The sequence below is a fragment of the Acanthisitta chloris genome, unplaced genomic scaffold, assembly GCF_000695815.1.
Source record: "Acanthisitta chloris isolate BGI_N310 unplaced genomic scaffold, ASM69581v1 scaffold11090, whole genome shotgun sequence".
NCBI lineage: Eukaryota > Metazoa > Chordata > Aves > Passeriformes > Acanthisittidae > Acanthisitta > Acanthisitta chloris.
Window position 1 is genome coordinate 101,247 of NW_008650357.1, and position 12,651 is coordinate 113,897.

Below are 12,651 nucleotides of genomic sequence, written 5' to 3' on the forward strand. Positions count from 1 at the left end.
TAAGTTTTGCTGCTGCAGTACATCACACCCTGAAGGCTCTGTAGTCTCCCCCAATACACTGCTGCACAAAAAAGCATACAGACCAATGGCCCAAATGGTATCAGCATCTGTATCTGACATCAGACTTAACTGATAAAATAGTCTATGCTCCTGCAAGAGAGGACTAGAGAAAAGATGCATCAATAGGAATTTTACAGGCATAACACCTAAAAATTAGATTTCTCTAAGTTATGTGTCTCCTTGACCAATTATTGGGTAGTAATCTTGAAGAGCAATCTGATTTAAATTTCTATTTACTGTTATTATACTATAGCCACTAAAACCAACAGCCAGTCCCTCCCCTCCTTTTCTCCTGATTGCCTTCACCCTCTTACTGTGGAGCTGCTTATCTGAAACTCCAGGTGAAGCTCACAGGCAGTGACCCCTGGGGCTAAGGGCCCCACACTGCAGGGGTAGCATCCCCACTTCTGTATAAAGAACTCAGGCACCTCAGTGCCATAAGTGACCTACTCCTCTATCATGTCACATAAAACCCACACCAGATTTTAATCACCACATGATTTCTATATAATACCTAAAAAAATCATGGTACAGGGACACCATATAAATAAACACTGTGCAGCAAGTCACAGAAGATTTGTGCTCATCATATAAAGACCTGACTGTTAAATGGGTCTTTTCCATGACATCTTAATTTTTTTACTTTCAAAGGGCAGATTTAGAGATAGCAGAGTCACTTCTCTCTGAAGACTAACATACATGATAGCATCACGGTATGTGATCCAGCCATGAATGAGTAAAACATCTTTTCAGTATTGCCTGTGCACATCAACATAAAGACAATATTGAAAAGTCAGCTGTGTTTACTTAGTTAACATGCATCTTTTACATGCTCACTTAAGCCAGTCAGTGGCAAGGCAAAGCTGTTAGAACAAATACAAGTGCTATAGAAAAACTTAATTCAGATTTTATAATCTTTGTAGTTGCCTCTTATTTTATATTCTCCTGCTCCTTTTTTATTCCCTGTGTAAAGTCAAGCACCATTCCCCTGCTGAAATACTGACACTTCCAGTTATAACCTTGCTCCAGGCACTCAGAGGCCTTTGCCACATCCATGCAGTGAGGAGCTGAAGTACCACAGGACTGACTCCATCAAAGAAACAGGTCCCAAGAGCCCCAACATCACCTGGGCAAACACTGTGGGATGGAGCTCCCATTCACCTGCTCCATAACCTGTGCTCAGCCCCTGATGCATCAGGCACTCTCTCACCTTTACCTTGGAGACAGGCCCATGTTTGCCTGACTTCGACAGATTTTAGCAGCACTCAGAGTGCTGCAGGGTGAGCAGGGGGAAGAGGAGTGGAAGGACCATAATTTGGACGTGATTGCACAAACACAGCAGAAACATCTCCCCCTCAGAGTGCTTCACAGCTGAGGAAAGGTGTACTCTGCCATTTGGACCTTGTTGTCAGCTTGCACAGTTTGGCAAATAAACCACATTTGACATTTGTGGGTCAGATGAGTTCATGGAGGTGAGAGAGGAGCATAAGGCTGTCGGGTCACGACTTCGATGAAATCAAAGTGCATTAGGCAATAATTAGAGTTTTTCTGTAAATACTCAGAGGTCTGTAAAACGCAAGAGGCACACACATCTGCTGCCCAGCCCCAGCCCAGGATGCTTCCAGGGCATCTGCTGGGGCTGAGCCCTGTGATCACACCAAAGCAGCCTGGCTATGGCTCAGCTCCCCAAAACAGGGCTGAGGGTGCAGACTGTCTTGGCATGTAACTCCATTCCTTGCTGTGCAAGTCCAAATGTGTTTTTGCATGCATCTCATCCCAGTTCTGTGTGACTGTAGCCAGGCAAACTCAGCTCTGCAGGGGCCACCAGCTCCAGCTTCACCACACCATGTCTCCTTGCTGCACCCACCAGGAGCATGAGGCTTTGCAGCAGCTAAACCAGCAAGAGAACAGAACAGGTTTATAAAGGGATGGTCAGGGAGATGCCTACTCATTCCACTTACAATGTCCTTTCCAGCAAAAATAACTAATCTGGCTTAGGCAGGCACGGTTTGGACACACTTATGTCACACTAGGCTGTTTGCATTTGGGGGAGGCTCAGCCCTGCAGGGTGAGTGTGCAGCCAGGCTGGTGCTTCTCATCCCACCGGAGGATTTCTGAAGCTTGTGCATACCTGGGAAGCCTCACAAAACTTCTCAGGCTATTCAGAGATATTTAGTCAGAAACAACAAAAGTAGAAATGGCATGTTTCCTCACCACTGCTCATCAGCCTGAATTAAGTAGTATGAGGTCTGGCAGTGCCCTAAGCCCAGGCCAGGGCTGGGCTGGAGATGGATGCTGGCAGGAAATTTGATTTGAGCACCAAAAAACCTTCCTGATGAAAACATCACGTTGATGGCAAACTTCTGCAAAAACATTCCTGTTCCACAAACCAGCTCTCAGGTAAAGCATGGGTTGCTCAGAAACACCTGATGAGCCACAGTGGCAGCACTGCTGAGACATCCAGGCAGTATCTGCACATTAGGGTGAGATTATCATTATCTGCACTTTGTGGATGACAAGCACAACAAGCTAATGGCACCTTGTTACAACAAATCTCTATCAGGACCATGACAGAGCAGAGCTCTAGCTGGCTTTATCTCTGCTTGTGAGTGCATCAGGTCTTACAAGACATCAGCATTGGCCACAGAATCTCCATTCTGTCTCCTGTGCACTCCCTACATCCAGGTGCAAGGAAAGGCTGAATTAATTTAGAAGTGAATTGTAATGAGAGGATTAAAATCTCCTCAGAATTATTTCTTGAAGTGGCTTCATTTACTGTGTGTGACATATCCCCATTCACTGATTCCCCTCCAGTGCACCTCTGGTATTCCCTGTGCTGAGGAACTCAGTCTGCTCAGCATCCACAGGTAACCTCACAATTTTTTTTCAGGCAGATTGTGCTCAAGGGTTTTCTAGGCTGCAGTGAAGCTGAATTTCTTGTAGGAAAGTGCCATCCCGTGGCTAAGTGTGAAACCCTGACTGCATCGAGCCTGCACACACACCAGGCAAAGCCTCCTCAGACAACGACAAATAACCAGTAAAGAGACATTTAAGTAGTGGTGCAATAAGGCCAATTACCCCTCCCGTCCCCATGGTGGTTCAGCTGCAAATCTACATTACAACAGATTCTTGCCTTTTCCATATTTTCTGGCTTTCTTGGGAGTTTTACCAGATGCTTCACATTTCATATTTATTATTCTTAGGGTCTGACTAAATCCCAGAGTCTCAAAGTTGGAGAAAACAATAAAACCAACCCAAAACTAAACACCATCTTGCTGAATGGAGGGTTTCAGGGGTTTCATCTCAGACCAGAGTTGATGCTATTATTGCTGAATGGAGGGTTTCAGGAGTTTCATCTCAGACCAGAGTTGATGCTAAAAGACTCCTTGCCACACCATAGGCAGCAGCATCTGGCCTTGAGGCTCTACCACATGGGAGGGATGGAGAGACTTCTGGTACACCTGCCTGGAGACACAAAGCTGGACACCTGGACACATTTTTGCCTTCTCACCTGAAGCCAATTTAAAAACTCCTCCTCCCCTGGGCACCAAGCACAGCTCATGAAGAGTCAGACTGCCATTACCTTGAATCACCAAATATCAGACATAAGCTCATCAAAACCACCTGTCATAAGACATGATGCCTCTACATTGCTGCAGAGCATTGAGCCCATGTCTACAGGATTTCCGTCTGAAAGCAGAACAAGAGGACAACTTACTTTAATCTGACCTCCATGTTGACTTAAACCTTAAATCTAGCTACACTTGGAAACTTTCAACAGGTAAAAGACACTAAAGTCCCCCAACAATGAACAGCACAGACATGCTGAGGATTCAGCAAAGCCTCTGAGGCTGCCAGCACTCCCTAAAACACCCAATTTTCATCAGAGCTTTACAGTGGACAGCCAGCATCCAGTGTATGTGACCAACAGAAGGAGCAGGTTAGCTGGGAGGGTGCAGGAGCCAGGGCTCTGCAGGTCTTGGGTGGGAGTCAAGGCCAAAGCACCAGAAGCAGGTAGGGCTGCAGAGCTTCTGCAGCCATCCACGTATTTCATACCTTGAGCAGAGAAGTGACAGCAGTGAATGGAGTCACTGCTGTGGGTTGTTACTGCTCTTGCACTCCTATGTCTTTAAATTCTGCCCTGTGGGGGAATTTGGGTCCCCAAGAGTCTCCCCAGGTTCACCCATCCCCATGGGCAGTGCCAAGCTGAGGCCCCCAAAGGCAGCAAGCAGAGCAGGGAGCTGCTCACCCCAACCAGCCAGGGCTGGGCAGAAGGAACAGGCAATCCCCCAAATCACTGGTGAAAAGGGATTAACCACCCAGCTCAAAACCAAGGGAGATACAAGCCTGGGCTCTGAATCATGAGGGGTAAGCTTTCTCCTAGGATTAGTCACCCAAACAGCAGGATCAGAGAGAAATCTTGCCATATGGCTGAGTAGCCAGGGCATTTAGCTATGAAGGAGAGATGTATTTAAACCCCTGCACCCATTAATGTCCATTTATAAAAATTGGCACAAATTCAGCAAGACATTAAGAGATTTGACCTGGATGTCCACAAAGCAAGGCAACTTCTAGGCTTTGGAGAAGTGAAAATGGCTTCTTTGTGCTGGTCTTTCAAACAATACCATTCTTGATCTTTCTTTTAATTCATGAAAAGGAGGGAAAAAAACCCAACAAACTCTTTTCTCAACCACATCAGTGTTACATGTTCCGTATCAAGCTACATCTTCAGCTCCCACAAACTCATTGCTGTTGTGGTCCTTGGGCCTCTCTCCAGCAGCAAATGTATTTACACTAAAAACACTGCAACTCTGAGGAAAAAAAATCCTATAGCCACCCCACATACTACTGTGAATCAGAGCAGAAGAGGAGGCTTTCCAAACCACTGTGGTAAAACAGAAAACCCAGAAAGTATCCTGAATTTCCATCCAAAACATGACTCAGGTCTCCCTCTAGTCCAGCTTCAGGAAAGATGCAGAAAGGCATTTTCCAGCTGGAGTAACATCAGTGACAAAAGACAGCTGTGAGTAACACACATGATGATTACCAGAAAACCTATACAATCTATATAACGTGGGAAAAAGCAGCTGGGGTAGTGAGAGCAAAATTCCAGAAGCTGCCACCAATGTGCTGCTCTGGGGGTTCACAAAGGAGCAGCATTCCCAACACACAAGGCATTGCTTCTTGTGGGGGTGAGGCACACCTGCAGCTAATGCAGGTCGGGCTGTGCCTCCCCTTTGGCAGCCAAGGATTTGGTAAAAATATTCAGAGAGGAAAAAGACATGTGCAGTATCCACATAGGAGCCTGGATCCATCTACTGTTTAAAACAGGAAAGGCTTCTATTAGAACAGGGGAGCAAATTATTCCAGCACGTAGTTTCTGTGGGGAAAATCAAGAATAAAACACCTAAGTGGTGCTAACAGCATATTTCCCTTAATTTTTAACTGCCACAGGAGTTTTTGTCCCACACAGGAAATGCCATGGCTATCAGGCAGTGAGGCCTTACCCTCCCAGGGGCAGCAGGAGCACACCCAGCTCAGCCTGCCCAGCAGTTGCCTCTGGGCAGCTTTTCAAGTAATAACTCATTCATCCCAACAATTCCTTAACGTTTGGTCACAAATGTTATCACAAAATGGAGAGATGAGCCTAAACCGACTTGGCAGTGACCTTTGATTTCTTCCAAGTTTAGCTGCCTGAAAAGACAAGCTTCTAAGCACACCAAGCCAATCAAACCTGGATGTCTACCTTGTCTAGTGGAATAAAATCAAACTCCTGGAGAACAGCAAATGAAGCCAGGTTTGGGCAGGCCAGTCTGTAACTTCTTAGTGCTCCTTGCAATTATCTGTGCAAAACCACCACTGCTCCCAGTCCCCTGGCAGGCACCAGGACAGTATGAGTCTCCTTAATAGAATTATAGAATCAATTTAGGTTGGAAAAGACCTTTAGGACCATCTCATCTTTCAGCACATGGGACAGCCTGCTCCTGTGCCTTTAAGATTTACTTCCTGAGGAATGTCCAGCCTTGTATCCTTTGCCCTTCAGGACTGCCTCCCAAGGGACTGTGTCACCCAGTCTCCTAAACAGGCCACAATGCTACTCCATGACATCAGTCTCATTAAATCATCCATTACACAATAAGCATAGTGACTTTGTGGTATATTTGATGATTAATAGGGTTTTTTCTATCTCTTGTTTCTACATGTCTATTTTGTGTACACAAAAAAAGCACTAAATTTGTACATAGAGGCAAATCATAATTGCTTTCTTCATTTAATCTTCCCAATAATGAGCCTTTGGAGAAGAAAAGTAGTATTTCATTCTGAGTTGTTTTTTTTTTTTTTTAAAACACTTGTCTTTGTAAGTAACCTTTTGGATGCTTTAAACTCAACCCAGCACAGGGCAATGGGAAATCCAAGTTTAAAGAGAGCAGAGGGTTGTTCTGAAATTGCCTGTGTTTCACCCTGTATAGTGTGTGGTTTACACATTCCCTGGGATAACATACCCATAGGCTGCTCAGCCCCTCCACCACCTCACCAACAGATCAGATTTGGGTCCAATGCTGCAGGTGCAGAACACTGATGTGAACTCTTTCCAGAGTTATTCCCAGTGTACAAGGCTGTAATTGAGTATTATGTCTGCTGTGTTTAAGTATTGATGACTCTCCGTGCAGTCGAAGTCATTAACAGGAGTTGCTCATAGTTGGTGTTTTTTAGTTCCTTAATGCACCAGAAATCAGCCATGGCTGTGTAACTTCTCCTAAATTATCTCTATAGTATAAAAAAAATAGAAACCACACTGCAAAAAACTCCCACTTAGTTTTATGTGAAAATTAAGGTAATTTTAGATTACAGCCACAAGAAATCCACTGCTGTGTATGGCTGCTTTCCATTCCCCTCTCTTCTATACAAATGACCAATGGAAGTTTAAAGCAACTTCCCTGGAGCCTCAGGAAGATGAACACATATTACAACAAACAAGTGCAACAAAACACTAAACTCCCACGTCTCCAATTCTGTAACTGATGTGCAGGTAGCCAGATAAAATTGTACATGTCTCACCTGAGCAAGTTGGGCAACATTTGGGCTGCTCTGCAGCACTTAGGTCACCTCTTCTGAGAGCTGAGGTCCATCAGAGACAACACAGCTCCTCTTCAGAGTGGGAGATTTCTAGTTGTGTGCACAGGACTGTGACAGTTTGGGGCAGAAGGTGCCTAAGCCTGGGATGCTTCACTATTTTTATTCACTTTTGGCAGCAGGGATCCCTCAACCTAGGAAAAAAGTCCTGGCCTTACTCTCCAACATGTGGAATTCATGATGAAAACCCTGTAGTACCTGTGCTTCCCCCACTGAGTATAGCTCGAATGCAAACCCTTCTTATTTTACACTTGGCAGCAACTCCAGCTCAGCCTGACAGCTGTCAGCTCACACATCAACTCTTCCTCCCATCCAAGAGCTCACATGAGCTGACTCCTTTCCTTGACATACCAGCCAGTTGCTAATCCAGTTACGACTGTGCCAGACACACATCCAGCTCTGGAGGGCTCCCAGCTCCAGGCAGGGTGTGCTTCTGTAAAACCCCAACCTAGAGACCTGCCTGCAGCAGCACTGTCCCTTCCTGGTGCAGCCTGTCCTTATTCCTCCTCCCTTTTCCTGCAAGAGCCAAGCTGAAACACAGCCCCTGAGGACTGCCTGTCTCCCTCCCCACCCACCCTACCCAAGGACAGGTTCTGAATGTTTGGATGCTACCACACTAATCCAGACAGCTGTTTGCAGACATCCACCCAGCACCTGCACCCAAGCCCAGGGTGTCCCAACAACCTACAGCCTGTAGAGATTTGCTTTAAAAGCCTCACTTGGAGCCCCTCTCAGAGCCTCCCCATGTCATCTGGGACCACTCACTCAGCTCCTGGAGCCCAGCTCCCATCCCCTGGGCTCCCTGCACGTCAACTGAATTCTGCTGGAGCCTCTTCACCAACTGCCTCAGCTCGTCCAATACACACCAAGAGGCCTGAACATCACACAAAATGGAAATGAGGGAAACCCACACCTGATCTGGGTTCTGGGTGTATGGGTACATACCATTCTGTAGGTTTGGAGATACCTAATCCTTGCACACAATCCTAGAGATCTACACACAGCTAAGTGTGACAGGACCCAGCATTTACACCTTTTCTTAACACTTCCTCCCTAACACTGAGTATCTATACCAGGAATTTTTGAGTTTTTCAAGGGAATTTTTAAGACTCTGCTTTCAAGAGAGTAAAAAAAAAAAACCCCAAAACACAACCTTGTGTTATCTTCAGGCCACTGCAAAGTATCAAAAAATTTGGTCACTAGAGCATGATACAGTTGCAGATCCAGGACTGTTGGAAAAGCACAGCTTAAATTAATTTCTTTATTTTACACATATTTGCCTAGTGGTCTTTACTTCATGAATCAGTCAATGGTTATGGCTCAATAGTTACTTTTTGAGAAACTAAAAAACTATCAATGAGAGGAAGATGTTAATAATATAGTCTCATAATACAATTATTTAACAATTTCTTGTTGGCATCAAGTTCTATTTGATTCCAGCACGTAAATTTTTACACCACTTGCTGTAAAAACACTTTCCCATCTTTATCCTGGTTTTGGAGACACGTTTACAAAGTTTTGAAGCAACTAGAAACTCTGGCAATCGATAAGCTTCTCTGAAAACATCTGAGGCATCTTTACAACTCAGAAGGAACCAGGAGATCTCCCTCTTGTGGTCTCCTATGCAAACAGCCTTAGCTACATCTGTGAGCTCAGAAGTGTCTAAGGAATTTTTTTTTCATCAAATACCCACAGAAATTTTAAGTAATTCCATACACTACATGAAGTGTTCTTCCTAGAAAGAATGAGAAAGAGATTGTTTTCACTTTATTTTTATCTACATGGTATTTTCTTGCAGAAAAACCACAGAGATTGAAAATGCAGTGCTGACTCCTGTATACCACCACCTGAGAGGAAGTGGTGGGGAAAAAGTTACAGAACAAAGTAGATGAACAAACCTAACAATGGAGGAGCTGTTAGGTTCCTATAGGTAAGTGCTATCTAGCTGAACACATAAACTGCAGTTCTAAAATGCTCACACTTCAGTTACACAAAGCACAAAACAACCTCTACCTCACAGACCAATCTTACTCCTCAAAAGCCACAGCGGATATGTAGGAACCCAAGCTCACAGTTTCCCACGTCATGAGATGAACAAGTCTGACACCAACATAAAAAGAAATTTTGTGCCTTTATTGGAATGGTGTTAGGCTTTAAATACACCAAATTTTGATAACCTGATTATTTGGTTTAATTAGAAATGACACTACAGAACTGCAATACTGGTCCAACAGTCTTGTCTTTACTTTTTTTTTTTTTTTTTTTTAAAGCAAGAGATAGTATGAAAATGCACCAAGTAATCAGAAAGCACTAGCAGGCATTGGTTAATCCAAGACTAGCTTCTTAGTTCCAAAGCACTCGCATCGTATGGAACCCAGGATTTAGACTGGTCATGATTTGCAAGAGCTAGTTGCACGAGTCATGACTTTTTTCTTTTTTTTTTTTTTTTTTTTTTTTTTTTTTTTTTTTTTTAATTTTTTTTCAAGTTGGTCACTTTCAAGTTGGTCACTGGTAAATTTTTTCCTCAAATATTACAGTTTCTTTAATTCATATTTTTTCCTCAAAGTATAAAAAAGTATGAAATATAAACAAGCTCCTGCACTGCACCCATGAAAGGGTGCGACGGAAGCATTAGAGAGCTGACTATCTACACACCATCAAATCCCATCAAATCTTGGATAATTCATTAATATACAAAATATCAGGGCACAGAAAGAACTAAAATCCACTTTTTGTTTTGTTTTGTTACGCACAGGTTCAAATAATCAATCTAAAGAAAAAAAAGGTGATCATTTTGGCTTTCCACTACATCCGCATGTTGAGACACTTATTAAAATAATCCTGCTTAATTGTGTTTGGTCTTTTTTTTCTTATTGTCAAGTCATGTTTGTTATCTTAATACCAGCCATCAGACAAACAAGTAATCAGAAAGACTTCTCCTCCTCCTCCCCACTTCCCAATCCCTGACCCAGCCAGGGTCAGCTTTAAGACATGACTCCAAACACAGGGTTGTGACGACAGATGCTAGGACCAATCTCTTCATAGTCTTTTTTGGTATGGCATACTTGGTAGAATTCAGGCTGTAAAAGGAAGGGAAAAATATTAGTCTATGGTACATAACATCTTACTTTAACAATACTAACTTTTACATAGCCAATGAAAAAAAACCCAACAAATACCTTAGAAGTCCAGAAATTAATATTACATCACCCATGGCTAAACACCAATGCAGACAATGTATTCTGCCACAAAACTGAAATGTACTATTTAACAACTCACATAAAGCTTTAAATTGGTTTTCATTTTCTCTTTCAAATCTTTAAAGTCTAATGCAGAAACTTTAAGTGGGGCAGGGAGGGTCTATTTGCTACCTGAGGCCTATCAGAAATCCTCCAACCACAGTGGACACAAAATGAAGGGGAGATGAGAGCTCCAAAAGCACAGGCAGAATGGCTAACACACACTCAGCTTTACAGCTAACTTACTGTGGAAGCCAGCATAGATCCTCCAAACCAAACTGCATATCTCTGCATATGGTGCGTAATGACTTGTACATCAATGGGCTTAGGCTAGAAAAAGGAAGAGAGAAAAAAAAAAAAAGAACACATTAGAAGTCACCTTTGCTGGCAAAAACCTGGATCTATTTTTAGAAGAGTCTATACACCAAGCTTACTGTTCACAAATTAGTGTTTTCTTAAATGCTGTGCCTGTAAATTTACAATTACAGCATCAGATTTTCTCTTGTACAATCCAGACTCAGATGCAGCTCTTGCTTATAGATCACCAGTTAACTACTTAATCACAGATACTTGCATTCACTCCCATTTCTTCACATTCTGTTTTCTGCTGAATTTTTGACAGACTATTTATGCAGTGAAAAGCACAGATCCATGCTACCTAGCCCTTCTAAAAAAACCCATGCTTTCGAAGGCTGATTTTTATGTTTTGTGCTATTGTTCTAACAAAGTTGCAGACTGACTGTATTTGTCCTAGATCAACTTGCACAGCTGTGCTTTTTTAAACTACGACACTCACTGCAGTTACCATCCCTTGTCCCTCCATATCCACACAAACCCTCATTCCATACTTGTGCTCACCAAAACTGTCAGTGGACCTAAGTTTCAGAATTTATTTGTTCCAGTACAACCTGCTGGAATTTGAAGCAGCTTCTAAAAATGGTGTGTAATACATTGGCAAAGCTCAAGCCTGGCACTTTGAAGGAAGAATCACATCACAATTTCTTTCTTCATGTCCTTCTTCCTTACTAAGCAGCACAACTCAGTAAGGAGAATTGAGACTAAGTAATTAAGTCACTTGGACCAGAGAACTGAAATTTCAGAGTTGCTACATGGCATATTATGAAGCTCTGCTGGGGTTTTAAAGGATTGTTTCAGCTCATCTAGCTAGATTACTAAAAAAAAAAAAAAGTGAGGAAAATCACTACAATTTTGCTTTAAAAGGAAAAAAATTTTTTTTTCCTCTGCTGGTATCTTTTATGCATGCAGAGTCAACAGAAAAAATGGAAGTCAGAGGTCTGAAGTGGATAGAACACAAATTAAGGATCATACAGTGTAGTGAAAACATGAAACCATTTGTAAGATCATAGGGTAACTTAGGGAGGGACCTCAGCAGTCTCTAGTTTGGCCTCCTGCTCAAAGCAGGGTCAGCTATGAAGCCAGGGGAAGGTCATTCAGTTGTACCCAGCTGAACCTCAAAAACCTCCACGGATGGAGACTACATAACTCCTGTTATGCCTGTTCCAGTGGCTGATTTCCCCACAGTTAAAAAGTTTCCCTTTGATCCAAGTCGAATCTCTTGTCTGTATTTATCTGTTGCCTGCCACTGACACACCACTCAGCACTGCCAAGAGCCTGGTCCCACTTTATCAATAATCTTCCCACATGTACCGAAGGGCTGGGACTGTGAGTCCCAAAGCCTTTTTCTCTTCTCTAAACAAGGTGGTTCCCTCAGCCTTTCCTCACAGGACACGTGCTCCTGATCTCCTGATGGCTCAACAATGAGCTTGCTTATCTCTCTAAGTTCAAAAGACTGAGGACAATGGTTTGCCACTAATGAATCAGCAGCAAGCACAAACACAGCTGGGGAGTGACCACCAACTATGTTTAACAGGCAAATAACACCAATCTCTGAGAAGCTTCTGTAACAACTTTAAATGAAGAGAAAGACATTTCAACAAAGAACATCATCACTGCAACATGTTATTTTCACATTTTCCAGGTAACAGAGGAGAGACAGATGCTTGTTAAAGGCATTAGCTGCACCAACTAACCTTCAGTCTGCCACCACTAAGTTCTTCACTAAGTTTCAGCCTGGCATCAACAGTCCTTTTCAAGTCTCGCTGTAAACGGCGACCAAAGTCCCTGAACATGGTTGAGCCTCCAGAGAGGACAATATTCTGTTTTGAGTAACAAAAACAGTTAACCACTTCTGAAAATA

The 12,651-nt window shown here is 43.1% G+C and overlaps 1 protein-coding gene across 1 annotated transcript; it reads right to left on the bottom strand.

The window, feature by feature from the left end:
• Positions 1 to 225: 225 nt before the first annotated feature.
• Positions 226 to 12,607, bottom strand: LOC103811802 (actin-related protein 3-like; the record flags this gene model as incomplete). Its single annotated transcript, XM_009084803.1, has 4 exons — positions 226 to 236; positions 9,689 to 10,274; positions 10,680 to 10,763; positions 12,485 to 12,607. Coding segments are annotated over 3 exons (303 nt in total), but the record flags the coding sequence as incomplete, so codon positions are not given.
• Between the last annotated feature and the right edge of the window lie 44 nt (positions 12,608 to 12,651).